The sequence below is a fragment of the Fukomys damarensis genome, unplaced genomic scaffold (assembly GCF_012274545.1).
Source record: "Fukomys damarensis isolate Sample0158 unplaced genomic scaffold, DMR_v1.0_HiC HiC_scaffold_37, whole genome shotgun sequence".
NCBI lineage: Eukaryota > Metazoa > Chordata > Mammalia > Rodentia > Bathyergidae > Fukomys > Fukomys damarensis.
In genome coordinates this window covers 45,171,460-45,189,611 of record NW_022900949.1, presented here as the reverse complement: position 1 = coordinate 45,189,611, position 18,152 = coordinate 45,171,460, and the positions used below count along the sequence as shown (strand labels likewise).

The window sequence follows — 18,152 nt, the reverse complement described above, 5'->3', positions numbered from 1 at the left end:
CCTAACTTACTTTCCAGCAAGTTTAATGTTTCTGTTTTAATATTTAGATCTTTAATCCATTTGGATTTTAATTTAGTGCATGGCGAAAGATAAGGGTCTAATTTTAATCTGTGACAGGTTGATATCCAGTTTTTCCAACACCATTTATTAAAGAGGCTATCTTTCCTCCACTGAGGATGGTGAGCTCCTTTGTCGAAGATGAGGTAGCTGAGTACATCTGCATTTGTTTTTGTGTCTTCCAGTCTGTTCCATTGATCCTCAGGCCTATTTCTTTGCCAGTACCATGCTGATTTTATCACAGTCTCACCACTTTCTGAAGCAGTTCCGGAAGTCCTTTTTTTTTTTTCCTCATTGAGTTTAGTGGTTCATTTTAGGTATACGGTACAGTTACATTCATCATTGGGATCTTGTGCCTTTATAGGACAGGTCTTGGTTCTCATTTTTTCCCCTTAACCCTTGCCCTCCTTTCACCCTTCCCTATTTACAAAGACTTTGTTTCCATTTTTTCCTTTTCCCTTATATCCTTTCCCCTACCCTTCCCTATTCCCCTAAACTTTTAGCCAATTTCATCCTATTTCCCATTGTCAGTTATACAATTTGGATCTTAGTGACACTTTTAATTTTTCACAGCAGAGAACTATTAAGTATTTATACATGTGTGTCTTATTTATTTTATTTAAGAGTATGGTCTCAGTATGCATCCATTTTCCTATGAATGACTAGTTTCTCATTCTTTATGGCTGAGTAGTACTCCATTTTATAGAAAACCCACATCTTATTTATCTAATCTCCAACTGGCTGAGTAGCACTCTATTTTATAAAAAACAAAAAGAAAACAAAACAAATGAAAAAAACAAAACAAAACACATCTTTATCCAACCTCTAGTCAATGGGCAATTGGGCTGTTTCCAAGTTTTAGCTATTACAAAGTGTGTGGCAGTAGACATAGTTGCACATATATCACTGTGGTATAGTTCTTTTAATTCTTTTGGAAAGATACCCAGCAGAGGGATAGCTGGGTCAAATGGAACCTCTAGTCCCAGCTCTTTGAGGTATCTCCATATTGATTTCCATAGTGGTTGCACCAGTCTGCACTCCCACCAAAAATGGAAAAGGGTTCATTTCTCCACACAACCTAACATTTGTTACTTCTTGATTTCTTCATAGCAACCATTCTTTCTGGGTGAGGTGGAATCTTAGTGTTGTTCTCATCTGCATCTCTTGAATGACCAGTGATGTGGAACATTTTTTCATATACTTATTTCCACTTTTACTTCTTTGTCTGAGAAACGTCTTCATTTCAGATGCCCATTTTTGAATCCAGTCTTTATATTTGGGGGTCCTGATTTTTTTGAGTTCTTCATATATTCTAGATAATAGTCTTTTGTCTGAGGAGCAGCTGGTAAAAACTTTTTTCCACGTTGTAGGTTGTCTTTTAGCTCTGTTGGTGATTTCTTTTGCAGTGCAGAAGCTTTTAAATAAGATGAGATCCCAGTTGTTGATTCTTTGTGCTAGTTCCCATGCTACGAAAGATGTGTTCATAAAGTCTTTTCCTACGCCAATGTCTTTGAGAGTTCTGTCTAACTTATCTTCCAGCAAGTTTAGTGTTTCTGTTTTGATATTTAGATCTTTAATCCACTTGGATTTTAGTTTAGTGCATTGAGAAAGAAGGGTCTAGTTTAATCTTTGGCAGGTTGAAATCCAGTTTTTCCAACAATTTATTAAAGAGGTATCTTTCCTCTAGTGAGGATGGTTAGCTCCTTTGTCATAGATGAGGTAGCTGAGTACATCTGGAGTTTTTTTCTGTATCTTCCAATCTAATCCACTGATCCTCAGGTCTTTTTCTTTGCCAGTACCATAATGTTTTTATCACAGTGGCTTTGTAGTATAGTTTCACATTTGGGGATGTGATACCCCCTGCCATATCTCTGTTGCCTAGAATTGCTTTTGCTATTATAGGTCTCTTCTGGTTCCAAATGAATTTTTGGATTATTTTCTCTAGTTCTGTGAAATATACTGTTTGAACTTCAATCAAAATTGCATTGAATCTGTATAGCAGTTTTGGTAATATGGCCATTTTCACTATGTTGATCTTCCTACCAATGAGCAGGGGATATCTTTTCATTTTCTTATATCCCCTTTGATCTCTTTTTTCAGAGTGTTGTAGTTTTTAGTGTAGAGGTCTATTGCTTCTTTCATTAGATTGATTCCTAGATACTTCAATTTTTTGATGCTATTGGAAGTCTTCATTTATAAGTGTCTTTAGTTGTGCTATTTTGTCTGACTTGATGTCCTGAATTGATTCAAAACACTTAACTTCCATGGACATTTTGACTTTGACAAACAGCCAGAATTCATACAGTACCAGATCCAGTGAATAAAGTGGATGAAAACAGGTCCTAATAGTTATTTTTTAAAATATATGATTTCAATATCAATTAAAATTGCAAAAAATACATATATGTACTTCACTGTGATTTTTTTATATAATTAAGTTTATTGGTACAAATTAGATATACACATGAAATTTGTACATGTGCACCATATATCTTGATTCATATTTTTCCCATTCTCCTCCCCTTCATTTGTTTCCATTTTCTTTCTTTTCTCTTTTTATCTTTTCCTTCCTTTCTTTCCCTCTCTCCCTTCCCTTGTGCCCCTTCCTGTTTGAATATTTTCTTCCTATTTCACAATACCTATTACACATTTTTGCCATTATTTACACTTTCAGTTTCTCACACCAGAGTAACAATTATGATATTTACACATGTATGTCGTTTATTTCACTTAAGAGTATGGTCTCCAGGTGCCTCCATTTAGCTATAAATATCTCAAATTTGTACTTTATGACTGAGTATTACTCCATTGGTATTTTAAAAGAAGCCACATCTTCTTTATCCATTCATCAGTTGATGGGCATTTGGGCTATTTCCAAGATTTAGCTATTACAAATTGTGCTGCTATGAATATGAATGTGTGTATATCACTGTGGTATCATGCTTTTGGCTCTTTTGGGAAGATACCCAAAAAGGAAATAGCTGAGTCAAATGGAACCTCTAACACTAGTTGGTTTTTTTTTAGGAATCTTCACACGCATTTACGCAGTACTTGCACCACTCGACACTCCCACCAACAGTGGAAAAGTGTACTTTTTTCTCCACAGCCTTTTCAGCATTTTGTTATTTGTTGATTTCTTGATAATAGCCATTATGTCTTATTTATTTATTTATTTATTTGCTTATGATATGTATTTAGTTGGTACATTTAAAGTATACAATGTAGTGACATTCATCATTGGAAATTTGCATCTTTACATAATACATCTTGGTTCTTTCCCCCCCCACTCCCCTGCCTGCCCTTCAACCCCATCCATCCCCAATCTACAAAGACTTTGTTTCCATTTTTTTCTTTTTCTCATGTTAATTCCATTCCCATCTTTCTTTTCCCATACCCCTCCCATTTCCCCTTCTGCTTTGCACTTTTCTTCCTATTTCAAATCACCTATTATACCTTTTAGTCCTTACTTACACTTTCAGTTTCTCACACTAGAGGAACTATTTGGTATTTACACATATTTGTCCTGTTTATTTCACTTAAGGGTATCACTCCAATGTGCTTCCCCTTAGCTATAAATGTCTCTAGTTTCTCATTCTTTATGGCTGAGTAGTACTCCATTTTATTTTTAAAAAAGCCACATTTTCTATATCCAGTCTCCTGTTGATGGGCAATTGGACTGCTTCCATGTTTTATCTATTACAAGTTGTGCTGTTATTAACACAGATGCACATATATCACTGTGGTATGATTCTTTTAATTCTTTGGGAAAGATATCCATCAGGGGGTAGCAGGATCAAAGAAGACCTCCAATACTAGTTTTTTGAGGTATTTCCATACTGATTTCCACATTGACTGCACCAGTCTACATTCTCACCAGCAGAGGAGTAGGGTTCCTCTTTCCTCACAGACACACCAGCATTTGTTATTGGTTGATTTCATGATAGCAGCCATTCTTTCTGGGGTGAGATGGAATCTCAGTGTTGTTTTCATTTGCATTTCTCAAATAACCAGTGATGTTGACATTTTTTATATGTTTATTTGCTATTTCTATGTCTTTGTCTGAGAAATAATCTGTTTATTTCAGATGCCTATGTTTGGATTGGGTCTTTAAATTTGGGAGGTCTAATTTTTTTAAGTTCTTCATATATTCTGAGGAAGAACTGGTGGAAAGTTTTTTCCCCACATTGTGGGTTGTCTATTCACACTGTTGGTGGTTTCTCTTGCTGTGCAGAAACTTTTTAATAGGAAGTGATTCCACTTGTTGGTTGTTTGTGCTAGTTCACAGGCAACTGACAAACATTCTGTTCATAAAATCTTTTCTTACACCAATACCTTAAAGAGTTTTACCTAACCTCTTTTCCAGTGAACTTACTGTTTCTTTTTTAATATTTAGATCTTTAATCCATTTTGATTTTAGTTTAGTGCATGGTGAGAGATATAGGTCTAGTTTAATCTTTGGCAGGTTGAAGCCCAGTTTTTCCAGCACCATTTATTAAAGAAGCTATCTTTCCTCCAGTGAGGGTATTTGGTTCCTTTGTCAAAGATGAGGTAGCTGAGTGTGTCTGGACTTGTTTCTGCATCTTCTGATCTGTTCCACTGGTCCTCAAGTCTGTTTCTTTGATACTACCATGTTGTTTTTATCACAGTAGCTTTGTAGTATAGTTTCAAGTTGGGGATTGTAATACCCTCTAGCTTGTCTTTATTGCCTAGAATAGCTTTTGCTATTCTAGGTCTCTTCATGTTCCAAATGACTTTTTGGATTATTTTCTCAAGGTCTGTGAAGTATGCTGCTGGGATTGCAATTGGGATTGCATTTAATCTATATAGCAGTTTTAGAATTATGGCCATTTTCACTATGCTGATTCTTCCTACCCAGGAGCAAGGGATGTCTTTCCATTTTCTGATATCCTCTTCTATCTCTTTCTTCAGAGTGTTGTAGTTTTCACAGTAGAGGTCTTCAATTTCTTTTTTTAGGTGGATTCCTAGATATTTCAATTTTTTGATGCTATCCTGAAAGGGATTGTTTGCCCACTTCTCTCTCAGTGAGTCTGTTTTTCATATACAGAAAACCTATTGATTTGCTGAATTTGGTTATTAAGTCTAGAAGACTTTTAGTGAAACTCTTGTGGTCTTCTAAATAGAGTATCATGTCATCTTCAAATAATGACAATTTGACTTCTTGATTTCCTCTTTATTTCTTTTATTTATTTCTCTTCTCTAATTGTTGTGGCTAATGTTTCCAAAACTGTATTGAACAGGAGTGGTAATAGTGGACATCCTTGTCTTGTTTCTGATTTTAATGTGAGGGATTTCAGTTTTTGACCAGTTAGTATGATATTGCCTATTGGTTTTTCAAAGATGGCTTTAATCAGATTGAGGCAGAGATCATCTATTCCAATTTTTAGGAGGGTTTTTATAATAAATGTGTGTTGGATTTTGTCAAATGCTTTTTCTATTGAGATGATTGTATGGTTTTTATCGTTGGCTCTATTAATATAGTGTATTACATTTACTCATTCGCATATGTTGAACTATCACTGCATCCCTGGAATGAATCCCACTTGGTCAAGGTGTGTGATCTTCTTACCGATCTCCTACATTCTATTTGGTAGTATCTTATTAAAGATTTTTACATCTATGTTTATTAGTAAGATTGGCCTATAGTTCTCTTTTACAGTTGGGTCTTTCTCTGCTTTGGGAATCAGGTGATGCTTGCTTTTAGGAATGAATTTGGGAGTATTGCTTCCCTTTCAATTTCATTGAAGATTTGAAACAGAAGTAGCAATGGTTCCTCTCTAAATGTCTTGTAAAATTCAGCAGTGAAACCATGAAGATCCAGACTTTTATTAGTTGGTAAGTTTTTTATTATGTTTTCAATTTCATTGATTGATATTGCATTGTTTAGAATTTTTAGGTCATCTTCGTTCAACTTTGTTAATTCATACAAATCTAGGAATCTGTCCATTCTTCTGTATTTTCCATCTTATTAGTGTATAAGTTCTTAAAGTAGGTATTGATGATCCTCTGGATTTCTGCAGGGGCCATTGTAATTTCACCCTTTTCATTCCTAATTGCATGGATGTGGGCTTTTGTTTTGTTTTGTTTTGTTTTTGATAAGGTTGGCTAAGGGTTTGTCAATTGTGTTTATCCATTCAAAGAACCAACTTTTGGCTTCATTGATTTTTTTTTTTTGGGGGGTATTGTTCCCTTAGTCTCCACTGAATTAATTTCAGCCCTGATCTTTTATAATTTCCTCCTTGTATGACCTTTGGGTTTGACCTACTTTTCTTTTTCTAGAAGTTTGAGGTTCAGCATCAGGTTGTGTAATTGATCTCATTCTGTTTTCCTAATATGAATATTCACTGCTATGAATTTCCATCATAAGACTGCTTTCATTGTGTCCCTTAGATTCCAATATGTTGTACTGTCATTGTCATTAATTGTAAAAACTGTCTGATTTCTTCTTTAATTTCCTCTGTGACCCATTGGTTATTCAGAAGTGTGTTGTTTAATTTCCACGTGTTTAAGAAATTTTTGCAGTTTCTTTTGCTATTGATCTCTAATTTCAAGGCACTATGGTCTGATAATATACAGGGGATAACTTCAATTCCTTTGCACTTATTGAAACATGTTCTATGAGCAAGTATAGTGCTCGCCTGGACAGCACATATACTATGAGCGAGTATATTGTCTATTTTGGAGAATGATCCATATGCATCTGAAAAGAATGTGTATTTTGATTTTGTGGAGTGGAACACTCTGTAACATCTGTTAAGTTCATTTGTTCAAGAGTCTGATTGAGTTCTGCTATTTCATTATTTTTGTCTAGTTGATCTATTATGACAATGGAGTATTGAGGTCTTCCACTACAATTGTATCAGTGCTTATATAATTTTTCATGTCCGTTAGTATTTGTTTTATATAGTTGGGCACACTTGTGTTTGGTGCATATATATTTATGATTGTCATTTCTTCCTCTTGGATTGTTCCCTTTGTAAGTATGTAGTGTCTTTTGTCTTTTTTTTCTCATTGAGTTTATTGGTACATTTTAGGTATACAGCACAGTTACATTCATCATTGGGATCTTGTACCTTTATATGACAGGTCTTGGTTCTCATTTTTCCCCTTATTCCTGCCCTTCCTTCACTCCCTCCTCCCTTTTCTATTTCTTCTTTGTCTGTCTTAATCAGTGTTGGTTTGAAATTCACTTGATCTACAGAGGGGATAGCTATTCCTGCTTTTTGGGGAGTTCCTGTCTCATGGAGTATTGTTTTCTACCCTCTACCTTTCAGCCTATGAGTTTCTTTTTGACTTAAGTGTATTTCCTGTATGCAGCATATTGTTGGATCTTGCTTCTTGACTCATTCTGCCGGTCTATTTCTTTTGATTGGTGAATTCAGACCATTAATATTGATGGTTATAACTAATATGTATTGACTTATCTTTGTCATGACTTTTTTCTTTTTGTTGGATTTTATTTATTTGGGACTATCCCAAAATTGTTCTACAGAATAAATACAATCCTCATCCATAATATTTTTATTTGACAGAAATTGCTATGAACATTTGATCAATGATATGATTGAAAAACACAGTGAACTTTTAAATTAAAACTTCTATTAGAGTGAAAGACACATTTCCATTACTCTCCCTCAAAATATTCTTCCTCATTTTGAACACACATACCATGATTCTTGGCAATATGACTTTTAATGTAATAAATTTTCTTTAAACATTTGTTGTATTTTTCAATCACTACTTCACTGAAGGTCTCTAGGAAATCCCACATGATATGGAAACAAATTTTTAATCAAGTTTTCAAGAAGACTGGACATGGGATGTGTACCCTGAGGGAAGACCAGGCTGTCTCTTAGGATCCTGATATTATGAGGGAAATCTTTGCATACAAGGCTTGCTTGCAGCCTTGATCTTAATTGATGTGTGTGATGTGATGCATGTGCATCATTGGTTTAAAGTGTAGAAGCAATATTTTAAATGTTTGAGAGCTTAGTCAAACCTTCACCCTGGAAAAAAATACTGACCTTACTCTTCACAAACATATGTGACCAAGCAGAGGGATTGCTGCCAATTTAATAACTCTGCAAAATATTGCTTGGATGCCCGGAATTTAGCCTTAACAATGTTAGGAGCTTTCTTGTTAGAAGTGAACAGTCACCGCTTATATATGATGGATGGGTGATATTTACCAATGTGTCTTATCGTTCACCATCTTCTGTCCATTTTCATGTGGGTAAAGGTTTCACTTTTTTGCCTTCTTACTCATTTTTGTTGGCATTGCTCTTTTGCTGTCAGAGAAAGAGAAGAAAAAAGTGTGATCAATATGACCCCATTGAAATCCCTGATAGAAACTACTCATTGTGGAAACCAGTGGCTCAGGTACTCAGGCATATGTCTGCAGCTGTAAAACAGGGAAGCTCTATCTTGTGATGAAAAGAGCATCAGATTTGAAGGCAGGACACTAGTGGTCTTTTTGGAAAGCACCTATGTCCTGTGGGTCTTACTGGCCTTATCTGAAAAGGGAACACTTACTTACTGTAGTCTCTGATATACCGCAAGTTTGTTTAGGGATTGTGACCATAAAGGCCAAGTAAAGAGATGTAGAAACCATGAGGACATTATATCCCATGTGCCACAAATGCAGGCTTTTCTTCTAAACCTTATCTCTTTCATCTACTCTTCCTCATCAAGTTCAAACTACCTTCAGATGCTGGGGCATTCTTAATTTTTCTTTTCTCTTTTTCAGTGCATAGTGTGGGACTGGGACTCCAATGGCAAGCATGACTTCATTGGAGAGTTCACCTCGACATTCAAAGAGATGAGGGGAGCAATGGAAGGGAAGCAGGTACACACACCATCCATGTCATAACCCGGATCTTTAGTACTCAGTTATAAATGACAAAGACAAAAACACCAGTGTATGACTCAGTCTGGTGAAAAGGCAATACAGTGAAATTTGATTCTAGCATAAGCTCAACATTCAGTGTTGTGTGGCCTTGATTAAGATACTGCCCCCAAATGATGCAGTTCTGCATCGATAAAATGGATGAGAAATTTCCTAATTCCCTTTAGTTGGGTAGTCCTGGAAAAGTAACTTAATTTCTGTGTGTCTTATTCTTCTTGTCTAAAATGTAAAGGTGAGAATTGTACCTACCCCATAGGATTGTTTGAAATTTACATGAGCACCTAGCAAGCACTTCCAGAATTCTGACTGTTAGCAATAGTATTCTTTCCAGTTCTACACTTACGTGACATGGTGACATTGATAATACATTTAATGCTTTGGAGAAATTATTTGAATCCACCAAAATTTTATCATGGGCACCAGGTTTTCCTATAGTTGCATAATTTCACTCTTCCATATTTGCTACTAAGACATGTACCCAAACACTACCAGGTAACATAAAAACACATTGCACTATCCTGAGACCTAAACCCTTTCTGTGTTTCTCTCAGACACACATGCCTTGAGTATCATTCAGCTATGGTCAGTTCTCTAGGGGAATTCAACCTGAGCTACTTATCATTCTTGTTTTGGAGTCCACTGTCCCAATGGAGCAGAAAGGAGGGACAGCTCAGGGACTTTTAGAAAGGTCTCCTCCATTGGAGAGAGGAACGGGAGGATGAAGGGAGTGGCTTTTTAAAAAGCATTACTGGAGATGTTCTGATTTTGGATTCCATTTTGACTTTTCTTTCCTTCATCAGAGAATCCCAAATTTTGAAGGAGTCATAGAGGCCCCTTAGTTAGTACTGGATGTCTGTCTTCCCAACCATTAAGTAGTCGCTATTCCCTCATGGAACCTCCTCAGTGAGGAGAATCCACTGTGTAATCTACTGCTGAATAATCAGTTATCCACAACTTCATGTCCAGAAAGAACAGTCATTGTTTCAGGTTTCTAGGTTTACAGTTTTATTGAGACACAGCCTTTTCCACTCCACCTTCTGCCCATTCAGCTCTCAAGTACATGAGCCTCAGCAGTGGAGGTGGCCAAGACCTTCCCCTCCATGCGTCAAATGGGTATCTGCAGAACTCTTCTTCCTTCTGCCCCTTCATTTGTCCCTACGAATAGGAGTAAGGATTTGTGTGCTCCGGGCACTAAATCTATTAACAGGTTAATCATTTAATTCCCATGAGTATCCTGAGATAGGTACTAAAAGTCCCATTTTACAGAGAAGTGAACCAAGGCTCAGAGGAATCAAGTAATTTGCCTAAGGTCACACAGCTAGGAAATGAAGACATTAGAAGTTGAACCAGGCAATCTGATGTCAGAATCTCTCTCACTCTCGATTACTCCCCTAGATGCAGGGGTGACCCCCTAGAGACCACTTGTCAGCCCTGCAGTGCAGTGTGTCTACAGCAGCACCATGGGCTTGGTCTCCTGGGATGACTAGCCTTCTCCAGAGCAGGCTCTCACGCTGTGGCTCCTCTTATTGCAGATACAGTGGGAGTGCATCAACCCCAAGTACAAAGTCAAGAAGAAGAATTACAAAAACTCAGGCATTGTGATCCTGAATCAGTGCAAGGTACGTGCCCAACCCTACTCTGAACCGAGGATGACCTCAGAGGAAGAGTTCCCATTATAGGAAAGGGATCAGGGGAAGGGAGAAAAAGGGAGTGGGAGGGAATCAAAAATGATCAAGATACACTGACCTATGTACAAATTCCCCAAAACAAATGTAAATAGTATGCATCACAAACAAAACAGTAAAAAAAGAATTCAGGTAAGAGTTCAGGTGGAGTGGTCACAAGGCAAGAGTGTCACAAAGAAGTGATCTCTTAAAAATAAAAATCAGAAATCCTATGTATTCATGGTCATTAAAGAGAAATGCAACTATAAGTAGTCTTGGAGCTGTGAGAATCTAATACCATTGTCCTGTCCCCAAGCACAGTCATGGTGTCAAAGACAAGAGGATCCTGGAGACAGATCTGGCTTTCCTCTCCTGAGGGCAGGGAGCTCAAATGGGCAGCAAACATTTCTAGACACCTACCATGTGCCTGCCACTATGTTCAGTGCTTTGTATGTGGTGCCTCACTCATGCTGAAAGGGTAACCTGAAAACAAGACAAGGGAAGAGCATTGAAGAACCCAGAAATTCCTCTCAAGGGGCTCAAATTTGTAGAGAATCCTACATTAATAAATAAACTTTTAAAATCACATCCAGGAGTAATTCTGCTGTTAGTTGAGTACCTACTGTATAAGATTAATAAATTCTGTTTAACTTTTATCACAACCGAGATTTCTACCTTCAACTGAGGTAATGCAAGCAGCTCAGAATCACACAAGTGGTAGGATTAAGAACTGCATTACCGTGCTATTACTTCATGTCTATCTGACTCCACCACACAGGGTTTAAATGCCATCCACATTGCGCGTGCACACATACACCCACACACACACACAAATACAGATGTGCCTCAATTTTTCATAGGATTACATCCTAGTAAACTCATAGTAAGTAAAAACTACATTCAATACACATAAATTACCACATATAGCTTAGCAATACAGTATACTAAGTATTAACTATGTGACTAACTGGAAATTGTAGCTCTCTGCTGCTACACACCAGTGAGAAAGTATTATACTGCATTTCCCTGGGCTGAGGAAATATCACAATTCAAATTTCAGTCTTTATTGAATGTATGTCAGTTTCTGACCATAAGATAAAACAATCATAAATCAAACCTTCATAAATTGGATAATGACTGTGTGTGTACATCTCAAGTTTCTTTTCCCAGACTAGTCTTTGCATGACATCCAAAAGCTGCAGGATTACATCCTCATATAACCAAACAGTAAAGGTTAAGACTGACTAGTCTGACTTGGGTCACATGTCTACCCAAGAACCACTCACTGGGACTAAAGGATAATGTGTTATCATTGGCCATCTGGGGTCATTATAATTCTCCTGTTTGGTTTGTTTTGTTTCATGTATTTTTGATGATTTGACATCTCTGAGCCTATGGAGTCAAGGAGGAACTACTTCTCCCAGGCTTACCTAATTCCTGAAGAGTAAACTTTCCTCCTAGCATGCCTTTGATATGCAGAACAACCAATCTCAAGTCCATACTTTCACCTACCCTCTTTACTAAACGCTCACATACCAAGTTTGTTACCTGCTTTATATCACCTTGGGGGTCAAGTATCAAACAACTGGAGACCACCCCTGTAGCTCAAAGCTGGCTGAAATAATTCAAAAGCATCTAGTTCTAAAACTTGTTAGCTGCTTACCTGGGCTCACCCATTTCTTTCAGTGAAAACCATGAAATATAGAGCCTTTTATACAAACATTCCCCTCACTCCTGCTTCCTGTTTGACCCTGGAGTTTCCCATTTGGCTCTCCTCTGTAGCATGACAGTCTCCTATTATTTGAGAAGCTGTGAATAACAACCTCTTCTTATAAAGGCTGTGTTTTGTGTCATTCATCTTATCATACCTATACAAATCCAATCCTGGACATGTTCAAAACAGCCATGTTTCCATCCCTGTGCCCAGAGAAGCAAAAGAAAAGATCTAAATGAGCCAATTCAATGGTTATCTCTCTCCTTAAAGTGACTATACAGATATCTATTTGATCTTCCAAAAGTTGATCTTATAGCTCAGTGCTCAGGAGCCATTGTGATTCACTTATGTCCAAATTCTTTTTTCCTTGATACTGTCAGGAAAGCATTGTCAACAGGGCCAAGAGCAAGCATTGTTCAGAGAACTATTTGAACCTCAACCCTGAGAAAATTCTGCCTGTGATTGTGCGACCGTCTCTAAAAAACATCCCTAGGTGTCAGATGGAATCTGAACAGTAAGGGAAGAAGTTACTGTTTGTCCAGATAGAAGGCTACAGACTATAAGGACTATGACTGCAGCTACCATGTCTGTTTCTGTCACCACTATTTCTCTAACTTCTAGCACATAGAGGGTGCTCAATGAATGCTTGATGAATGGATGAATATCACCAAGAGCTAAGTAGCAAAATCATAAAGAAGCAGAAATTAAGACCAGAAACCAGTAATGTACATGAGAATGCAGATGGTAGTAGTCATTGGCAGAAAGCAACAGCTATCCTGACTTCCAGTATAGAAGTAAAAGAATGAACTATCCAGTCCGACTTCCATAGTATGAACCCCAACTCCATCACTTACTATGTGATCTTATCTTTTGTTTTCTCCTCCATAAAATGGGTAATTATACCCAATAATATTAATACCATCTTCATAGGATTGTTCTTAGAATTAATTGAGATATAGGATGTTATGCACCCAGCATACAGTAAGTGCTCAGTAAATAGTAGCCATTGCTGTCCATGGCAGTGGAACAGTTTAACTGACTGGAAATTGTCAGTCAAAACTTTCTCATGTAGTTGTATCTTAAAGCCATAATCTACATATTAAGAATGTTACCAGGACTGAAATTTAGACTAAGGCAAGAAAGGCTAAAGTTAAGAATGAATATTATTATCTTAAACAGTGGTGACCCTGGACATTGTAGTTTTGGTCTCACCCCAGAGATGGAAGTTGATTAGAATCATGCATAAAACAAAAGAAAGTGGAGCAGGAGAGAGGTATTTGCAACCTTTACAGACTTATTGGTTACAACTGACATTGCTTTATTTCTCTCTTATAATGAAACAAATCACCTGGCACATGTTTTCCACAGGGCTTTTCCTGCCCTTTCCTCTGATTTAGCAGCCTATCTGCCAAGTTTAGTCCTTTGACTGTAAAGAAACAGACTGTGCTGTTATTAACTCAGTTTCCTATTCTCCAATGCAGATCCACAAAATGCACTCTTTCTTGGACTATATCATGGGTGGCTGTCAAATCCAGTTTACGGTAAGTTGTCCCATTTGTTCTTTTGCAACGAGTAAGGGATTGGGAGTTGCTAGGCTCAGGGGCCTGAAGATGCATGTCTGTTAAAACTCTGGCTCAGCTTGACCAAGTCTCATTGCTGAAATACCATATGGAGCCTTGTGTTTAAAGTTAGTTCATTCTCTCAATTTTCTGCAGTGAGTATGGTTCTCAGCATCACATCAGAAAATGTGTGCCATTTAGCCTGAGGTGGTTTGGAGAGCCCTCAGAATGCTGTCCTTCCTTCAATAACTGTGGGACATGAAGCCAAATCCATCACTTGGTGAGAAGAATAGGTAGGAAGTGAGCTGTTGCAGAAAGTTCCTCTGAGCTAAGGCAGCTGCCTTGGCTGTGTTCTTGTGACCAGAACACAAACACAACTATCATAGCAAGGTTAAACCATCCAATCATTTTACTAGGCAATGAACAGGTGAATTCCAAAGACTGGAGAACCAGGTTGAAATAAGGGTGAGAAGCAGAGTGGGTGTCTAATCTCAGCAGGTGGCCTGAAGCTCATCTCCAATATGTAATCTGAATACTCCTTATGTGTGTTTGGGTGGATATGGTCATGCTTTTTAAAGTACCTGGTATGTCAGTCTTGTGAATCCATGTGCCCTGGAACAGTTTGCCTTCCTTGGCTTAATATTAAGAATATTCCTACAGATGCAACCTCCAGCAAGAAAAAACCCAGATGGCAAAGGAGAAATGTGCTGAAATCCAAACCCATGGGAAAGCCATAAGGATTTAAATAAGAGGGATACAGTGTGTACAGTGTATATTTCTCATCTTACAGACTGGAGGTCATGAAGCTAAGCCCTCTTTAGTTCTCTAGACTAGCTCAATCGTGTGAAGAAAGCATGGAAAATGGATTTAATTTTTTGGTACCCAACCAAATATATTACTGGGACCAAGAATAGTGGTGCCTAAAGCACGAAATGGGTGATTTCTTAGGGGATGAGACAAGTGATCTCTTGATGGTCGTATGTCTCCTTTGCTAGAGGGTTATTCTCTAATTTCAGAAAAACCTACCTATATTCTGCCTATACTCAGGATATTGCTTCTTGAACTCTTACAGGAGCTAATCATTTGGTCACTTCTTTGAAGCTTATCATTCCCTAATGATACATCCCCCCAGCCTCCTACATGCATGATGGCACATATAGAGTGTAACAAACACTTTTACTGTGGGCACACACACTTAACACCATCTGTCCTGTGGGCTCATTGCTTCCGGTTCTATACAAATGGAAGCAGGAAAGCAAACAATGTCATAAAGGAGAGATACTGCAAATAGTTTCCCAAGATGTTAGGCAAAGGAGTGATTTCAGAAAACTATTTATAGGTTTTCCAGGGAAAGTTCTATTGATTTCAGTTTGTTTTAGATTCTGTAAATCCCATGCTCTTGAATAACTCTTTATTCAACGTTCAAGGGCTTGCTTTGCCCTTAGACTTGGACTGCAAATAATCAGCCCCAACACAAACAGGAAGTTTAACCCCAAAGCGTTCCCAGCTCCACTTCCTGACTCTTAGATATCCCCATGGCGTACCTGACACAGGAAGATTGCCCCACCTTGGTTCTTTTCTTTCTCACTTTTCTGACTTCTACACCTGAGAAAGTAGCACCTCAGTGTTTGTCACCAGCAGTCCCCCATTCCCAGACTCTCATTCCCTGCTCTGCCAGCTGATGGATCTGTGAGGAATGTGGGTGAGGAGAACAGTGAAGCAAAGAATGAGAAACAGGAGAATGTACTGTACCCATAAATGTGGAAGAGGAGAAGACAGTCCTTGCCTCACTGCCCTTCCTCCTGTAGGATTTCGGGTTGCAGACTTGGAGGTGGAGTGCTAGGTGTTCTATTTTGAGTGTTCTATTAAGAAAACATCACTTCAATGTCATTTTCCTTCAAAATGAAGCCAGCTGTCTCACCATAAATTTCTTATTGCTCAAGCAGTAAAATCTAATGTAAATTAAAAGTTATAATGAAAATAGTTAATAAAAATTAGCATGTCATTTAATTTGGTCTGCGAGTGTTTATTTCTACTAAGTAATTTTGTTGAAACCATTTTGCAACTTGAAAGAGAAATGAGGAGAGATAAGAAGTGGGGAGCAGGCTTCCTGTCATGGAGGTGGGCAGAGAGCATGAGGGCCCATGGAGGAGTTTCACTGCAGCAGCTGTACTACTAAGCCTTCCAGGGATGAACCTCCCATCCATACATAGTATCACTCATGGCTCCTGAGCCAGCCCAGTAGCTTTAGGCAACACAAACTTTGTGTCTCCCTGAGGAAGGACCTTTGGGAGCCAGAGGTGACAGAGTTCTGATGCTCTCTATTTCCTCCTCCAGTTTCACTCCTCTTTCTCACTTCTCTCCTCTGCGCTCTAGGAACTGACCTCTTTGGAGGCGTTACTCGGGCTCTCTTGCTCTCCATTTTTGGTTGGGTTTGACCAACGAGAGCACCCATTAGAGTTCCAACAGGAGGAGAGAGAATTTGAGGTACTTATTCCCCCAGCTTTCAACCTTCCAGGGTAGTGTTTGGCAGTGACTTTGCTTTTCCACAGAAAGTCGCATTTCCCACCAGGCGCCCGTCCTGCAGGTAGTCTTCTTGCAGAGCTCTACTAACTGCTCCTTCCTACCCTTTAGACTGGCTTCCCTCAACCTGTCTAGCACATTTGTAAATTGTCCTTTTGTTAAACTCGCTTCTCTTCGGTCGCCTCTGTTGAGTGAAGTCTTTATTTCTTGTAGAAATTCTCACCAGCACAGTCACAGGGCTAGGAAAAAGTCTCTTTCATAGATGCTGGTGCTTCCAGTTCAACCTAAGAGTTTCTCTTCAGACACCAGGCTGCTCAGAATACTTCTAATGAATTATAATCAGTCAAACTCTAAACTTTCGTTGGAAGATAACTTTTAAGGAAATGAACAAATTGAATGACTAAAGAGGATTACTGGGGTTTTATTTTTAAAACACCCCCAATAAATTTAGGTTCATGCATCCATATATTCTAATGATAAATATCTCACTTCTGTTAATATTAATAAACAGGATGTATTTAGGGGAATATTATAGAAGCATTTTGCAATGAGAACCTGAGAAGTTTGATTTTTGAGGTAATTTGGTAGATAGATAATGGAATATTCAAAATGTCATGAAATGGCATGCTTTAGGCACATGCTTTAGTTAATCTGGGAGTATTTGACAAAAGGCATTGATAGTGATGAAAGGTGTATGAAAGATGAAACAAGAAGAAATTAAAGACTAATCCAACAGGTCTGGTGATAAGTGGGTAGGCTAGTGTGCCAGCCATAAAAGTATTTCAGAAAGACCAAAGATGCATTCATTGGTAACTCAGCCTATGGTAAAAGGAGGAGACTGAAAGCAAAGGAGGAACTTGAATCCAGGAAAACTTGGAGATTTTGTGTCTAATAAGCATAACAAGGCAGTCTACTCGTGGAAATATACAAATCAAGAACACTTTGAGCAAAAGAATGAATTTGGTTCTGGACATATTAGAAATGCTTTCAGGTAATCCACTGGAGATGGCACTTTTAAACATGAACCAAAGTTTCAAGAAAAATGTGGACTTGTATGTATATGTGTGTAGATGAGGTGGTCAAATAGAAGAATACAGAAAGACAAGGGACCTGAGGACAGGATATTGAAGAGGAACCCCAGTTGGTAGCAGGAGAAGCAGGAAGAAAATAGACACTACAGGAGCAGAAAATCTAGGAGGAGACAGAAACTCAAACCCCCAGGAAGGAAAAGTTACAAGGTCAGAGTAATGATCACATAAACTAGAGAACTCAAAGAATGCAATGCCATGCAACAACTGGCTTCTATGATGAGTCGTCATATATCATCTTTGAAAAAAAAACTATTTCAGCAGAATGAGATAAGTGAGGCCCTGGAGATAGTGTGTAAACAGAAGGTAAAGAAGTGAACACAGTAGAAATAATTATGCATTCAAGAAGTCTTACAAAAGGGAAGACCAGAGGAAAAGGAGGATAGAAATTCAAGGATTAAATGAAGGGAAGTTTTAAGCGAAAATCTGACCAAAGTCAGAAGAGAAGCCCCAGTAGAGGGGAAAAGATAAAAGATGTTAAAAATAGTCTTGGTCAATGATTCTTACTCTTTTTGGGTCACCTTAAAACTTGAGAATCTGACACATGATCTGTATCCTCTCACTAAAAATTACACACACACAATTTCGCATGGAATTTTTAGGAAATCAAGGCATCCTTGAAGA

At 38.0% G+C, this 18,152-nt stretch overlaps 1 protein-coding gene and 1 long non-coding RNA gene across 2 annotated transcripts in view; one reads left to right on the top strand and one right to left on the bottom strand.

The window, feature by feature from the left end:
• Cpne4 (copine 4) overlaps positions 1–18,152 on the top strand; it is a 522,029-nt gene that overhangs the window by 467,438 nt on the left and 36,439 nt on the right. Inside the window, exons 8-10 of the mRNA XM_033759485.1 lie at positions 8,822–8,920; positions 10,513–10,599; positions 13,840–13,899. Of these exons, the coding sequence (XP_033615376.1) occupies positions 8,822–8,920; positions 10,513–10,599; positions 13,840–13,899 (246 nt within the window). The remainder of the gene's footprint in view (positions 1–8,821; positions 8,921–10,512; positions 10,600–13,839; positions 13,900–18,152) is intronic.
• The window catches only part of LOC104863145, a 74,495-nt gene continuing 64,164 nt past the window's right edge, over positions 7,822–18,152 (bottom strand). The window contains exon 4 of the long non-coding RNA XR_780491.2: positions 7,822–8,363. This is a non-coding gene — a long non-coding RNA (uncharacterized LOC104863145). The remainder of the gene's footprint in view (positions 8,364–18,152) is intronic.